The following is a 16,499-nucleotide window of genomic DNA, read 5'->3' as shown; positions in this document are numbered from 1 at the left end:
AGAACCGGTTGTTAAAAAAATTGAATCCCACCCCTGCATTTATCTCCTCCCCTAAAAATTGCAGTGCAGTAGATGAGAAATGATCCTTTAAAATTCAGAAAGAGCATACCTAATATCTTCTTTGGTTGGCTCTTCTCATGGAATTCTTTGAAGTAATTTAGTACTGTTTTAATTTTTCTGAATGTAACTTTCCTTAAATTTTAGTTGTACTGTAGACGTCTGAATGCTGTATTATTTTTTCATAAGTATAAATTCATTATTTAGAGACTGCATGAGACAACATTAATGAAGCATCGGCAATAATATTAAATAGTTGGCAGTAATATTAACTATTTTCTTTGTTTTCAGCAGCACAATGGAGTGAAATTTACTGTGAAAGGAGCTCATAATCAAGGCAGTGGATACAATTCTGCCAGTAATGGAGCTGTAAGGCAGCCAGTTAGCAACAGAGGTCATCACCAACACAACCGTAATATTTGGAGGAGAAAGAAGTACAGGGACAGTTTGCCTATTAGCCTTAGCAGATAATGGCCAACTTCAGAATCCTCTTTAGACTAATGCAGTGTGTGTGATACTGCTCTGGGAGGATTTGAGACCAGCACTGAGTACATCTGTCTGTGGATGTTGCCAAATATCTGCATCCAATGTTTGCATGTTTCGTGTGTGGTGGTGGAGTCCATCTTAAAAAGAAATAATTGTGCTTATCGTGAAGCCTTATTAACTGTGGAAGTTTGTCTTCTGCCTATCCATGATTATTACAGTGCTGAAACAGCTCTGGTAAGATTATTGGGAGGACCATAAATGCTGTGGCACTTTGCTGTAGCTGCATTTGTTCATAATTGGTTGTTTTGTTTTCTTGGAAGGATAATGGGTTGCTTGAATGTTACTTTCCATTACAAAATTTTATTTGTGGCATTGTTCACCACCTTCCCATTCCTTCTAAAAATGGTTTTGTTGCCTTACTCACATCAAACATAACGTGCAATAACTTGGAATGTTTTAATCATGAAAATCTTTATGAAACTGAGGGTGTGCACATGTGCACACACATCTGTTTATGTCTGTATGTGTGTGTGTGAGACAGAGACTTTTTTTTTTACAGATCCTTTCCCAAGTTGCATTTTCTAAGTTGGGTTCATGTTTCTAGTGGATTAGCTAAGCAATCAATTTTAACACATCAAGCTAATACTATTGGAAGCTTCCTAATTTGTAGAGGAACTGTTGGTCTGGCTTAAGTATTTATAATAATGATTGAGTTAAAAGGCATTTTAACTAGTTACCTTACTAGTCTGGCATGCAATGCTAAATTCAATCTTATGAGATAAAATGCCATCTAATGCTCTTACAGATCTCATGTTTAGTGAGGATCATGTACAAAAAATTGGATCTTCAGTTTATTTGCTACAGCTGGACATAAATTACTATTAAAATCAAGATTGGTGTATATGTATATATGTATATGTACATGTACATGTATAATGTATATGTATATGCATATTCAGAAAAGAGTCAGGGATATATGTGTGTGTATGTAATGTGTGTGTGTGTGGTGGTGCGTGTTTATATATCTCCCTGATCCTTAACTGAAAATTACAGATACTGTACCAGTTCATCAATTATATTTACCTTCTGATTGCTTGGGCCATTGTTAAATAAAGCATCCAACTTGAAGAATGTGGAGAAAGGAATGTGTAGTGATTCCATTCAGGAATCTGATTAGCAGCCTGCATTAGTTCTGTTGAGAGCATCTACCTAGAATGTATCTTCTGGCTTCTCTATGCATTCTGAAGTGTTATTCTCTTGTTTTGTAAAGACACAGCCCATCCAGTGGTATTGAGATAATCTGTACGGCAAGCAACTGATTTAAAGATGCATACAGATATACTATGCAAGTGTGTATCATCATGGCAACATATTTGTTTTATTTTAAAACCCCAAATTGTGTATACAACCTACCCTGCATTTAAAAAGTACCATGTTTCTTAATATCACTTACTCCATCTTTTTATGCTTCCTTCCCCCCCCCTTTGTTAAAATACAAGTTCTTAAAATTTGGAAAGCATTGTGTTTAGTAATTCTGCTTGAAGAAATTCTGACATCTTAAATTGTACATAGAAATGATTTTTTAAAGCAGTGAATGTTTGACACAGAATGGTCGGACATTGATGTAGCACATGCTAGAGAATTTTTTTCAAAACAAATGCAAGGCCTTTGAATATCATGAGAGAAAAGATTGCAACATTCCAAAGCAGAGTAGCACATATTTTGACTACAATTCATCTTGATCTAATTTTATCTTTTAAATTGATTGTAAGGTAATCAGAAAGACAGGCATAAAATACAAGGTTTACTATGCTAGTCAGTATCTGTATGGAAAGATATATAAAGTTTGCAAATTTAAGGGAAATATGAACATGAAAGTTACTGAAAATGTACACTACGGTTGTATCTCTACCTGCAAGTTGCCCTGTCATACTCCTTATCACAGATTATATATTATTTCCTCTGGAAATGACTCTTGAATCTTAAAACTATGTTCTAGATATACACGGGTTTTTAGGTCCCCAACCCCATACTGAAGCCCCTTAAGTATGCTACCCACCTTTTGAAAAAAAGCATCTCCTCAAAATTCCTTCTCCAAAGCAACATTTGATAATATCAACCTCTGATTGTTAATTCTTCAGGTGAACAGTAATTGGATAACAAATAAAGAGCAAACTAACTGCGAATTGCCAAAACTTCAGCTCTGCTTGAAAATGGAATCGATGTTTTTGATTATTTTTCAAACCTTATGAAAGGCTCATAGTAGAATTTGGTATAGGAAGGGATCTAAACTTGAATAAACCATTCAAGGGCTGATTATAAACCTATAATCGTTCTACATGTTAGCAATATTGATTCTGAATCTACATTATTGAAATATTGATGTTCTAAATAGTTCCATTCAAAAGCAGGATAGACATAAAAGAAGCAGATACCATGTTCCACTCAGTCATGATTAACCATAAATTGCACTGGCTATCACGCTAGTTACGTTCTATGCCTCTGGATGACTGCTAAATATCATGTTCATTTTTGTGTGTAATAACAATGTGGGAAGCTAAAAATACATATTTTTATGTGAAGTTTTGTATTCTTTGATTTTTAATAAATTTTCAAGGCAGGTATGTCCGTGGTGTAATGTAGCATTCTTCATCTGTCATTGTGATCTTTTTATTTTCATTCTGTTATCACAATTCTGTTTTATAATCAAAGCAAAATTCCATTTGATCCAGTATTTCATGTAAGAGAGTGTCTATACAAATCATGCTAAGACATTTATAAAAAGATAATGAGAGATAGCTAGCCCTTTTAGTGGTCTAAGAGAGATTGTCTTTGAGACTGGATTGAGGTGGGCCAATCCTGATGTTACTTCAGGATGTTACAATCCTGATGTTATTTTCCTTGAGGGTAAACCTCCACAAGGTTTTCTTTAAGATTTTGGTAGCATTTTTATACAATGTAACTTTGGGACTACAACTATCACATCGAAAATTAATGAGCTATATCAGCAGTGTATTGAAATTATTTTGGAAATATTGAAGCAAAGTTGCAAAATATATGTTGCAAAATATGTATGCGTGAATAAATCTTTCAGATCTCTAGACTTGGCTAGATTTTCAAGGGACATGAACTATATTTTTCTCAGGCTTCATTATTGATGTATAATTTGTTAAACTATGCTAGCAGTAATCTTAATACTATCTTAACTGCTCTTAGAAATGCTCCATTTTCATACCAGGAGTATTTAAACAATAGTCATATCTACATGACCAGCTGTATGCTTTCTGTGGGAAAATCATATTTTCATTATTTGACAACATTAAAATAATGCAGGTAGTTCTCACTTATTGATCACTCATTCAGTAACTGTGCAAAGTTATGGCACATGATGAAAAAAGAGACCACCTGTCCATGAAATTGTGCCTATTATAGGATGCCAGCAGTCACATGAACACAATTTGGACACTTGGCAACCAGCATGCATTAACAATAGTTGCAGCATCCAGAAGTTACCGTAAGTGATCACCATGTGATCACCCCCATGATCACAGCCACTTTCCAACAACAACACTCAATGGGGAAGGGGGCAGAAAGTTACAAGTCATGGTCATGTGATGATCCACTGAACAATTGCATTTTTGCAATGAAGTTGTTATGGTTTTTTTGATGGTTTTTTTTTTTTGCAGTCAGTAATTAAGAACTACCTAAATGGCCAATTGTCCTAATAAAGTTTATTCTTATTAAAAACATAATACTTGCCTATAGAAATGTACGATTATCTACCTTTAGCATATGTTATGTGTGACATAACATTTTCTTTTTAAATAAAAATTTAAGTTGCCTTATTTCTGATAAATACATTTGAATACAAATGTAGCATATTAATGTTAATGCATAAGGGAATAAAATAGCTCATCATTTTTAGCTGCTCCAAAAAGCATCCAAACTACAAGCTAAGTCTTTCGCAGGCAAGTATCAATCTAAAAATTCAGGCCTGTTTCATGAGGTTGGTGCCATGCCTGCGTGATCTCACAATGCTCTGCTGCTTTCAGAGATTTTTGTAAACTGAGCCAAAGAACTCAGTTCAGCTACTCCTCCAGAGGAGTTGTGAGAAGAATTTTGCAGTGTTTGCTCCAGAGCTGTGGGTGACTGGAATCCCATGGCTAGGAACTTCTGCCATCTACAGGTTCAATGGTGGTGGTTTCCTCAATGGTGCTTTGGCAAGCTCCTTATTCTTTCAGAGCAAAGGTAAACTTGCACAGAAACACTCAATGTTTTGCTCAACGTGAGGAAAGAAGAGGACTCCTTCATTTGCCCTCTGGAAAGATATTTTAGCAATCCACACTGGACTTTCCTTGTTCCTGTTCCTTATCTTCTGCCTTAGCCAGCCATGAATGCATTCCTTTAGGTTTATCTGGCCAAAACAACAACAAACCTTGTGGAAATACACTCAGCCTAATAATACGATGTGCTTACTTTAAACTTTAAACTCTGCAGTCAGCCAATGTTCCTGAATTCTTTGTATACCAATCCTGTACAATGAAAAGGGCACCAGGTTGAGGTAGTGGTTAGGGCACCAGCCAAGAAACCAGGAGACTTGAGTTCTAGTTCTGCTTTCGCCACCCAAGCCAGCTGGATGATTTTGGGTCAGTCAGCCTCAGCTTTATGGAGCAGGCAAGTATAAAATACTTTTGAAAATATTGCTAACTGCAAGGAATTGTCCATGTAGTTGCTAAGATTCAAGGCTGACTTGAAGGCAAGTGTGTGTGTGCGTGCGCCCACACACAAACACACCAGGATTGGCTGGGAGAGACTTATTACATAACATTTCAGCCCATACCAGGTTTACAGACTGTTGTGGCAAGAGAATTATACTATTAGTATTGTTTTACTTAAGTCCCATCTCTTATCATACTACTGTCTCTGTTCTATTATGGATTGCTGCTTAGGCAAATATGCAAGTTTCTGGATTTTTTTTCTTGGGTGGGGGGGAAGAAGATTTAGGAATGGATTTCATATAATTATGTAGTACATGAGAATTACAGTTGGCTTAGATTCATATTGTGTGTATTCACTAACTAATGAGAAGTAAGGAAATTATAGAACATGGCATTTAATTAAAAAATTGTTAAATGCAAAATGTTTAAAAGGATTTTAAAGATATTTATCTTGCTCTTATTGCTCTTGCTACAGACAGAGGGCAGTCTTGCATTAGCTTTCCTTTCTTACTAAACTATAAAATGCACTACTCTCCCAATCTGTTCATTTTTGCATCTTTGTTCTTTGTGTTGCTTTTTTAAAAAGTTTATCTGACTGAATCCAATTCAAATAAGCTGTAAAATCCTTTTTAAGTCACATAATAAATTTCAAGTAATAAAAATGCTGAATACAGACAGCATATAAATAAAATGCAGGCATGCTGAGAGACAATAATCTTGTTATTATTTATTAGATTTTTATCCCTCCTTTATTACTTTATAAATAACTCGTGATGAACATACCTAATACTCTCTCCTCCTGTTTTCCCCATAGAAATTGAAATGAATCCAGCTTTCCCCCCAAAATCTCTCCAGCTTTGGGCGATAAACCAAGGCTGAGGGCAGTTATATGAATGGAGGAAGGCAATGGTGGGGTTCAATTTTTTTTACTACCAGTTCTTTGGGCGTGGCTTGGTGGGTGTGGCAGGGGAAGGACACGAAAATCTCCAGTCAAGAGGTGGTATTTGCTGGTTCTCCGAACTACTCAAAATTTCCGCTACCGGTTCTCCAGAATTGGTCAGAACCTGCTGAATATCATCTCTGGAGGAAGGGGATCAAAAAGTCAAGATGGCATCCATCAATCAAAATCAATAGTCCTACCATCTTGACTTTATGAACTCTTCCTGAGGGATCCCTTGATTTATTTAAAAAATTGACACCCTCCCCCCACACCCACCACACAATAGATATGAATGATTAAATGATGGTACTTCAGTCCTTGGTGATTTGGTTCATTCATTCCAAAATAAAGGAGAAAGCATTATAGGGCAAAATGATGAAAATCTGCTATATCTCCATTCCCATGTAACCAGGGAATGAACGAAAGAAAGCTAAAGCTCCTTTTCTCTTTCCCTTCAAAGCAACTATTAAGGCAGTTCTTTATTCTTGGTTACTCTCTTTCTGTCGATACTTTTCGGCAGCTCTCCACATTTATTTTTCTTGGAGCCACCATCTTCCCAGTTATCGTTCAGATGAATGCCATTGCAAGTTGCATGTGATGCTTGTTTGAAAAAGCCTTCAAACAATAATACTTGTTCAAACAGGAAACACTGGTTTGTCCTTGCAGGCTCTAAGTCCCTTAAGTGTAGAAACCAGTTGAGAAACTTTTAGAATCATTATTATGTCAGCAGGGCAGATTTCTCCCCCCCACCCCCCGAAAAGTACTCTTGTGAATAATAATGATTGTGCTGACAGAGTGTTTCTATATTCAGAATGGCTCTCCTTTTCAGAGAATGGTTGGATATGTTTGTTGTTCTTGTGACCCTAATATAATCCCCATGCTCTTAGTCATGTTTGTTTGGATTCATGGTTCAAGATTCTCCAATGGCTCTCTAAGCATCTCTTCTGAAATTTAAGTTTTGAAGCCCCCCAGAAAAGCAAGGAACACCCCTGGACTGATGCATAGTGAGAAGCACACAGGTTCAGTCTTATCCAAGGCTCTTATCATATGCCCGTTATAAACAGTCGCTATGTCCTCTATTGAACTGGCCACTAGATCCTCAGGGGAAAATCCCAAGCTTCCTCTGGACCCCATCAGAATCCATTAATCACTTGGGTTGAATTGATCTAATAGGTCTGCATCCTTCCACCAAACCTTGATGAGTCCTTCTCCGCCCCCCCAAGCCTCCCTCCTGTTAGCAGAATGAATCCAAAAGTAATCAGTACATTAAATTTAAGAGATGGTGATCTTGTCCAGTATTTTGTTTCCAATAGGCATGAAATTAGCCAGATGCAGGTGCTCAACAGCTGACATTGAGAAGTCTTCTGTCTGTGAATTGGAAGGTTGTATATAATTGATAATAGCCATTCAATAGTATGGAACAACTACTTGCTACCCAGGCTCACACTCTGCCTTGACTTCCTGTGACCTCAGATAATGTAGTGGTATAGAATCATTGAAATGGAGGGTCTATTTAGGCCATTTAGCCCAACTCTCCTGTTCAGTACAAGCATCCAGATTAAAGCACCTCAGACAGATGTGGTAAACGTAACTAGCGACAAAAACCCTGGTTAATTGGTTCCATGGTTGAACTGCTCTTAGAGTTTGGGTTTTTGTCCTCAACATTCAGTCATAGAACACAGAATCCAAAGGTTGGAAGGTCTCAGAGGTCTTCTAATCACCCCCTGATCACAGCAGGAGCCTTGCACCACCCCAGTCAAATTGTTGTCCAATCTATTTTTGAACAGCTCTAGTGATGGAGCACCCATAACTCTGGGAGGCAAGCTATTCCACTTGGTCCTCTTCTTCTTGTGCCATATCCGTCATTGGATGTTGGTGATGCAAAAAATTTCTCCTTAATTCTAGGCTGGATCTCTCTCTAAGAAGCTTGCACCCATGACTTCTTGCCTTGCCCTGCCCTCAGATGCTTTGGAGAATAAGTAAATCCCCTCTTGGCCCTGACAGCCCCTCAAGTATTGGAAGATGGCTATCATGTCCCCTTTAATTCTTCTCTGATAGATTAGACATATTCAGCTCCCTCAACTCTTCATCGTGCGATTTAGTCTCCAGACACCTTATCCCTTTTGCTGCATACTTCTCTTCTCTACATACTTCCCAGGGCCTCAACCTCTTTTTCATATCATGGTGACCAAAACTAGATGCTGTCTTCCAAGTGTGGTCTCACGAGTGCATTAAGTCCTTACTTTTCTTGCTATTGAATCTGCTTTCCTATAACATCATTCTATGTTCAGAATGAGAAATAAGGTAACAAAGTGTAGATTTCTTAATCTCTTCTGTATGGCATCTTTTCATATTCTTTCCTCAGACATTTTCTTAAGATTAAGCATACTTCCTTCTCTTCATAACAGTTTCTAAACCCTTATCATTCTTGTTGCTTCTTTTGAACCACTTCATATATCTCTGATTTCTTGTATCCATAAAATTGGATTTGACTAAAGTGGAATAAAGTAAAAGTATTCCTTCCCATAGTCTGCAGCCTAAAGCTCTATTTGTCAAACTTGGCTAATATTCAGCTTGTAATCAGCAATGTGCTTTTTACAAGTATCATTACAAAGGCCAGGATACCCATTCCTACATATGCATTTCTTTTCTAAATAGATAAAATGAAATTATAGTCTCCCCCCCCCCATTTTATTTTCCCCTAATTTATTTAATAAGTTAAAATTGATCTGAATTTTATTTCTGTGTTCTATGATACTTACTAGCTGTCCAACCCAATCTTTTAGCATTTACAGTTTTGATAAACATTCCCTTTACTTCTTCCTCTAAATCAGAGGTCCCCAAACTTGGCAACTTGCTTAGCATAGCTGGCTGGGAGTTGAAGTCCACAAGTCTTAAAGTTGCCAAGTTTGGAGACCTCTGCTCTAAATAAAAGTCTTGAACAGTAAAGACCCAGCCAGAACCAATTCTTTTGGCACCCCATAGCTCTCCAATTTGATCTGGATTATAGATGGGCATTCTAGTATGATTTGCAAGAAAGCTTAATTTAATTGCCATGCCATCTAACACAGGGATCCCCAACCTTTTCGCCGCGCGCCCGGTTCCGACATCAGCTGGGCGCCAGCGCCCGGTACAAGCGTCAACTGGGCGCCGCCATCTTTTATGACGAAAAGGCACTTCCGGTGACGTCACGAGCGCTGTTCGTCATAAAAAGATGGCGGCGCCAGCGCTTCTGGTGAGCTTTTTCGGTAGAAATGGCTTTCTACCCGGAAAAGCTCACGAGCGCTAGCGCCGCCATCTTTTATGACGAAACAGCGCTTCCGGTGAGCTTTCTACCCGGAAAAGCTCACCAGAAGCGCTTTTACCAAAAAGATGGCGGCGCCCAGCAACCAGCGGCCCGGTAAGGCTTGTTCCGCGGCCGGTACCGTCCGCGGACCGGCGGTTGGGGACCCCTGATCTAACAGACATGAGACTACAGGAATGAGAGCCTTTAATTGCCACCTTAAATAATGGGCTGCAAAATTAGAAGTCAAAATGGATTTGTCATCTATTTTCCTGAAATCAAGATATATTATTCTCACAACTGTTACTGAAGCTACCTGCTCAAAATAATTGGTTATGTACAGTCTGGCAAGATCTGTTTTTGACAAATCGAGTAATTATCACATTGTTTTCAAGACACTTATAGATAAATGTTTTTATGATCTATACAGAATTTTCCAAGGTATCAATGTCAGACTGACTGATCTTTAGTTTGCCAGAGTTCCTTTTCTCCCTTTTCAACAATATTTTCTTTTTTCCAGTATTCTGGCACCTCATCAGTTCTTCTGTGTTTCTCAGAGATAACATACTGAGGTTTGTGCTAGAATCATTCAATAGCTTAAAGTGGTCCTGGAGATTTCAAATTATTCAAAACATAAAGATATTTGCAGTTAATATTCCAGTCAATTTCAAGCTTCATTCCTGCTTTTCACAATTTCCTGATGGAACACATACTTTTGGTTGTCTGCCTTTTTTTTGGTTACCTACTACTTTGTCAACTTCATGGAGCATTTGATGCATTGATTCTTTTCTTTTGAACACATCTAAACAAATGCAAATTTTACTGTTCTTATCAGCTTTCACTAACTTCTGTACTTTCTGATAAGAATAGCACTTCAATTCTAAGCTGCAAAAATATAAACAATCACTAGATAGGAGTGAAGGACCGAAGGAGGGAGGGGGAGGGACTTTGCTACTACCTAGTTGTAGTCCAATTTTTCGCACTTTAGATTTGAAAGCCCTAATTTCCACTTCCTCAGTTAAGAGTTCTTTTCTGCTTTCCTTATTCTCTAAAGGAGAAAGTTGTCAAAAAGACAATGAAACTCTTGCCAGAATATACTCTTTGTATATCAGGCCCAGATTTGCAGATCAGATTTGCAGATCTGGTAGTTGATAAGAAATAAGATTATGCAGAAATTCTGTCCAAAGTGGATTCTACAGTGTATCCAGGTACTTTGGAACAGATTTCTAATGCAGCCCTTTCAGAATCAAATTCTTTTACAAAGGACCAATGTTCACCTATTTTGCTAGAATTCTGGCGTATTGCCAAAGACGGTGCTAGGGCAGTTGTAACAAAAAAGAAAAAAAGCTTTCATCATCCTGGATTCAGAGGAGGAGTGTTAAATCCAATGAATAATAGTGGAACTCTTATTATTGTTCTACTATTGGTCAGTGGCTTTGGGAGTGGGAAGATGTCTTGGGAGATGAATGATTAGTTTTTATTTTAACTGCATTTATAACTTTAATGCATAAATTATGAGTTCTATAAATAAACCTAATCTATGTCTGCCCTGATTGAGCACCCTAGGGCATGTTGTGAAATATGTAAACCATGGTTTGGGAGCTGAAACATCTGTTAGCTCCAGATACAGCCTGACAAGAAAAATAGAATCGGTGTAAAAAGAAGGTTCTCAAAACCTATTCTACCCCCGGCCAGTCCAAAAGGATTGATGGTCAATAATGTTGAAAACAGTCAAAGGAGCTTCATTCCACCTATTTGGTTAGGTCATCCATCACAATACCTAGCACCATCCAGTCTGATATCCAGGGGTGGGATTCTCCCAGTTTGGACTGGTTCGGGCAAACCCCTAGCTCCAATGATCAGCTGGCTCCAAACTGGTTTGCTCCAATGATCACGTGGGCCCGCCCGCCGCCCCTACGCTGTACTCACCTATATCTTCTCAGCTGATTCGCATGGCAGAGCAGATTGCCACGCCTCTGGTAAGTAATTTCGGAAGCTGTGCACGCATCGCGAAGCGCGCTATTAGCAAACCACTTGTTACATTGGCAGCATCCCACCACTGCTGATATCCCATTTGAAAGTGTAACTCAAATAGATTCAAATAATCTGTATTCTTCAACTATGTCTGGAGTTGTGAAACAGTTGCTTTATTGATCATCTCTGACAAAAATGGGACATTTGAGAATGGACATGAGGCAACATTCACCCTATTTGATAAAACATAAAGAATTATACTCTTGTATAATATCTTTCCTTTTCTTATAGGAAGAAAGACTGAATTCTGTTTTTCTCACTCCTGCTCTGGGGGGATCAAGTCAAATGGGATCACGCTGCTGTGGTGTCTGCAGGGAGGTATAAAAAAAAATCAAAATGGCAGCAAAAAGGTACAAGCTCTGCCCTTTCTTAAATAATAACCCTTACCGTCAATAGGAGAAAATAGTGAAAATTGAATGAATAAAGATGCCTATGGAAATAAAATCAAGAGTTTGGATAAAGATGATCAATACAAGTAACCATTCATGAGTTACTACTCAAGCTTGATTTAGACTTCTGCATCCTACACATCAGGGCATATAGAGATGGTTGCAGAGCTGTTGCATATGTACTTCTGCAAATGTTAATTTTTGGGCTAGGGGCCACTCAAACAACAATGTGTCTTCCACCCCACTCCCAACAGGAAGTCAGATCAACCAATTAGCATGCAGGACACACATCTCCACACAACGCATAGTTGAGATTTGGCAGGTGTGTGCATCAGTCCATATGCAATAATATGCAACCTACACTTACCTATCAACCCCTTCACAGCATAGGTATGCATCAATGACTACACATAGTTGTAGGCAAGCCTAAATCAAATTTCAGGCTACAATCTATAGACACTTGACTGTAAGCCCCACTGAAAACCATTCTTATTTTTGTGTATGGGTTGTATATCATAGATTTAAGAAGTCCTATCCTAAACTTTGTACCTTGGGTGAGTATATGTTATAAATTAGATGCAGATGCATGCCTGTAAGCAATTTTAATCAACATTTTAATAAAACACAAATTGCAGAAAGAAGCATCATGGAGAGACTTCAAGTAACTTGCCAGAGATGCAAGAATCACAATGCTAGTTCACAGTTCAATAAACAGAGAGCAATTTTACCGCTTTAAAGTACATTAGGGGAGCAGGAGGGGAAAGAGGTGGAATAATGAACTTCAAATTTGGTACTGTTGTCAGCATTTCAGAATAATATTTCTTACTCTAACAGTTGTCCCTCAGGAGGCCCTTGATGCTGACACACTGGAAGCTGAGATGCTATTTTTCCCCCTTCCATCTGGAATGAGATGCTATTTTTGAGATACAATGAAGTAGCAAATAGTTGCGCAATCCAGCTGAATCCTCACAGTTTGATTCCACAATTCTAAACGTAGCCTTTTCTAACAATTTATCTGGTGGGACAGGAATAGGGTGAGGTGGGGAAGGAAATGACTTCAAGGGTCAGGTCATCTAAAACATCTCCCACTTTCAGAAATAGCTTGGTGGTTTGTCCTGCCTGATCCTTGCTTCCCCATATTTGTTTCCCCCCTGCTTGCTCTAAGGATCTTTCTACTGGGAAATAAGCATGACATAGATAGAAGGTCAGAGAGACCATGTGATGAGTATATATATATATATATATATATATATATATATATATATATATATATATATATATATATATATATATATATATATATATATATATATATATATATATATATGGTGGTATATATATATATATATATATATATATATATATATATATATATATATATATATATATATATATATATATATATATATATATATATATATATATATATATATATGGTGTTCGGCTTGGTTCGGTATTTCCCCACGTCATTGTAGTTCTTTTAAAGTTGTAGCAAACGTTTCAGCAGAATCTCATCTGCCATCATCAGGCTTTTGTATTGTGTCCGTCTGTGGGTCAGACTTTTACAGTGGTTTCAGATTTAAATTTGGGGCAGCCTATTGCTGTGCCAGAATGGTTTTTTCTTCATCCTGATTGGTTGGGAGTCTTGGTCTGTGTTTATTGGTCTCGGAGTTTGCTGTGTTCTGCTTGATGGGTGTCTCTGATATCTTCTGTCTGTTTTTGGCTCTTTTTGTATCTTGATTGGCTGGCAGCATTGTGTTACTTTAATGGAGGCCTTTAGTGCAGCTTGAGATTCTGCTGAAACGTTGCTACAACTTTAAAAGAACTACAATGACGTGGGAAAATACCCGAACCAAGGCTTCTGTATTGTATTGTACTGTACTGTATTCTGTATACAATACAGAAGCCTGATGATGGCAGATGAGATTCTGCTGAAACGTTGCTACAACTTTAAAGAACTACAATGACGTGGGAAAATACCGAACCAAGCCGAACACCATACATGTAAGTACCCGCGAAAACTTAAGAAAACATATATATACACACACACACACACACACACACACACACACACACACACCATTTATCTCTCCAAGGTAGTTCCAGCACAAAAGCAATAATCTTTGCATGAATATGCTTACAAATCTTAACTCTTTTTTTTTTACTCCCCCTCTAGATGTCCCTGTGTCCGTTTCAAAATCAAAATTGAACAAATCAAAGATAGTTCTAGAATTCAGTGGACTTTTTAAATAAGAGAAAATGTTTATAAAAGATTACAGACTTGCATAGATAAGGAAGCTAGGAATGTACATCTGGGTTTTTATGTTGTGGGTTTTTAATGTTGTAAGCTGCCCAGAGTCACATGTGTGTGAGTTGGACAGCCACATCAATTTGCTTAATAGATGAGAGTTTCCAGTCTTAAACTACGAGGCAAATGGAAGGGTTCCTTATATCCTTGGTAGTAGTAGTCAGAAGTCATTTCTTGTATATAATTTTCCTTTGTTTTTCTTCATTTCTTTCTGGTCTTCTATCCCTATTCTCTCTTTATCTTTTTTATTGTTAGTTTATATTGTTTATTGGTTTATGTTGTTATGTACACATATTTTTAAAAATTACTAAAATTATTGAAACCAAAAAGATGAGAGTTCTCTATTGGTAGTCACATAGCAGTATTTTAGACTATTATCCATTTCCTCCTCACACTCTTGCTGTATTTGATCGGCAGTGTAGGAAGGGAAATCCTACTCACCATCACTCACAAGGACTTCAGCTGTGTTTTAGGAAAGTAATAGTTGCTGAGTCCAGGAGAAAAAAGTAGCTTTAAGCTCCCATCTTCCTCTAGCCCAGTGTTTCTCAACCTCAACAAATTTAGGTTGTGGGGATTTCAACTGCTAGAATTCCCCAAACAGCCATTTCCAATACTGGGAGTTGAAGTCTTAAAGTTGCTGAGATTGAGAAACAGTGCTCTAGCCTGTAACATCCATACCAATCAAGACAAATTCTGCATAATTACCCAGTTTTCTTTCTTTTTTTCTTTCTCAGTTTGAAATAGAGAATGAAATAGGCTTTAGAAACAGGGTCTATTTCATGGGGTGCAGCAGCTCTAGACCAAATAAATAATGAATCAGACATCAGGTTCGCATTTCTGTTTCATTTATAGTATTGAGGGTGGCAGAAGTGGCAAAGTGTTCCATACTTTGCTCTCAAATATTGTCATAATGTTAAATACACATCTGCAACCAAAGTCTTCAGTTTATGTATGATTGGTATGAATAACCAAGAACAAACAGCCTCCAGATTGGTCCTCAGTTATTAAACTGATTATTAGGAAAATGAGTTTATTGTGTTCTGCAAGTATAATTTTCTCTGTGCCTTCTATTGGCCTTGTTCTCTCATTCTTTTGCTGTTTCCTTGCAGCACTGAGTTCAGCTGTTAATAGTATTATACTCAGTTGGAACTAAAATGAAACCTTACTTAAAAACCTAAATTGTCCTTTTCAGCAGTCTTGGACTGAAATATCTGATGCAGGAAACTTTGTGTCTCAAATGGGATTGATCTTTGGAACTTATATGGATAAATTAACTGGTCTGTGTATCTATTTTTGAACTTTCTGCCTTAGGAATAACAGGTCATAGTCTGAAATAGCATCCTGGATATATGGTAGGCAGGATTTGGCAATTTTTATTTTAAAAAAAGGACTTACAACAATGATCAGTTCTCTTCCACATTTACAGCCTATTACTTTGTTACCTTGGGGCCATGGCTGTCATCATTTTTTTAAAGTTATTTTAAATTCAAGGGCACCATTTTAAAGATAACCTGAAAAAGAAATAGTAACATGCCAAGAGAAGACATAAATTTGTTGAAAAGTATTGCACTCTGAGGAAATAGATTGAATTGCTAGATGATAGTCCTTAGCTCCAACTAGAGAATCTAGTTGGAGTGAACTGTCTAAGGGGGCCAAGATTTCAGGGAAGGTAAACAGTGATAGTTTAAGCTCAGAGAACTGAATGGGAAGTTCTTATAGGTTGCACCCCATCTGTTGGTAAGAAGATTCTCATACGGGGCTCTAGGTATTCAGATTTTTGGATGTATTTTATATGTTGATTCAAAGATTTACATTTGAGGCAAGCTAAGTTGCTGTTCCCATCACCATCTGACATAATTGGCCATAGTAGGAAGCTAACATAATAATTGCTAGGGTGTCTTGGAGATCAGTGGAAGGCTATATAGCAAGCTTATTTTGTTCTAACAAGTGGCGTCATTGACCACTACTAGGAACTGAATACAAAATCCTCTTGGAGGCAGCAGGAACTGAAAGAACCCCCTTTTATTTTATTTTATTTATTTATTTATTTATTTATTTGATTTGCCAATTGTTTACAAGATAATAAGTATAAGTGTATACATAGTTGTGAATACATGAAATGGGTACATATAAGAAAAATAAAAGAAGAATAAGAAACAATAGGACAGGGACGGTAGGCACGTTGGTGCGCTTATGCACGCCCCTTACAGACCTCTTAGGAAAGGGGTGAGGTCAATAGTAGACAGTCTAAGGTTAAAGTTTTTGGGGTTTGGGGAAGAAACTA

At 37.5% G+C, this 16,499-nt stretch overlaps 1 protein-coding gene across 2 annotated transcripts in view; it reads left to right on the top strand.

The window, feature by feature from the left end:
- The window catches only part of TENT4A (terminal nucleotidyltransferase 4A), a 42,275-nt gene extending 39,108 nt beyond the window's left edge, over positions 1–3,167 (top strand). Inside the window, exon 12 of one of the 2 annotated variants that reach the window (XM_026672524.2) lies at positions 352–3,167. In XM_026672524.2, the coding sequence (XP_026528309.1) occupies positions 352–528 (177 nt within the window). In that variant the 3' untranslated portion in view covers positions 529–3,167. Of the gene's footprint in view, positions 1–348 lie in introns of both variants that reach the window. The other variant, XM_026672522.2, reaches the window with a different exon arrangement.
- Positions 3,168–16,499: the final 13,332 nt, after the last annotated feature.

This window comes from Notechis scutatus, chromosome 3, assembly GCF_049901735.1.
Source record: "Notechis scutatus isolate UNSWTSFEM ecotype Mainland chromosome 3, rNotScu1.2, whole genome shotgun sequence".
NCBI classification, from domain to species: domain Eukaryota; kingdom Metazoa; phylum Chordata; class Lepidosauria; order Squamata; family Elapidae; genus Notechis; species Notechis scutatus.
Note: the sequence above shows the minus strand (reverse complement) of the source record. Positions and strands in the feature narration are given on the sequence as shown.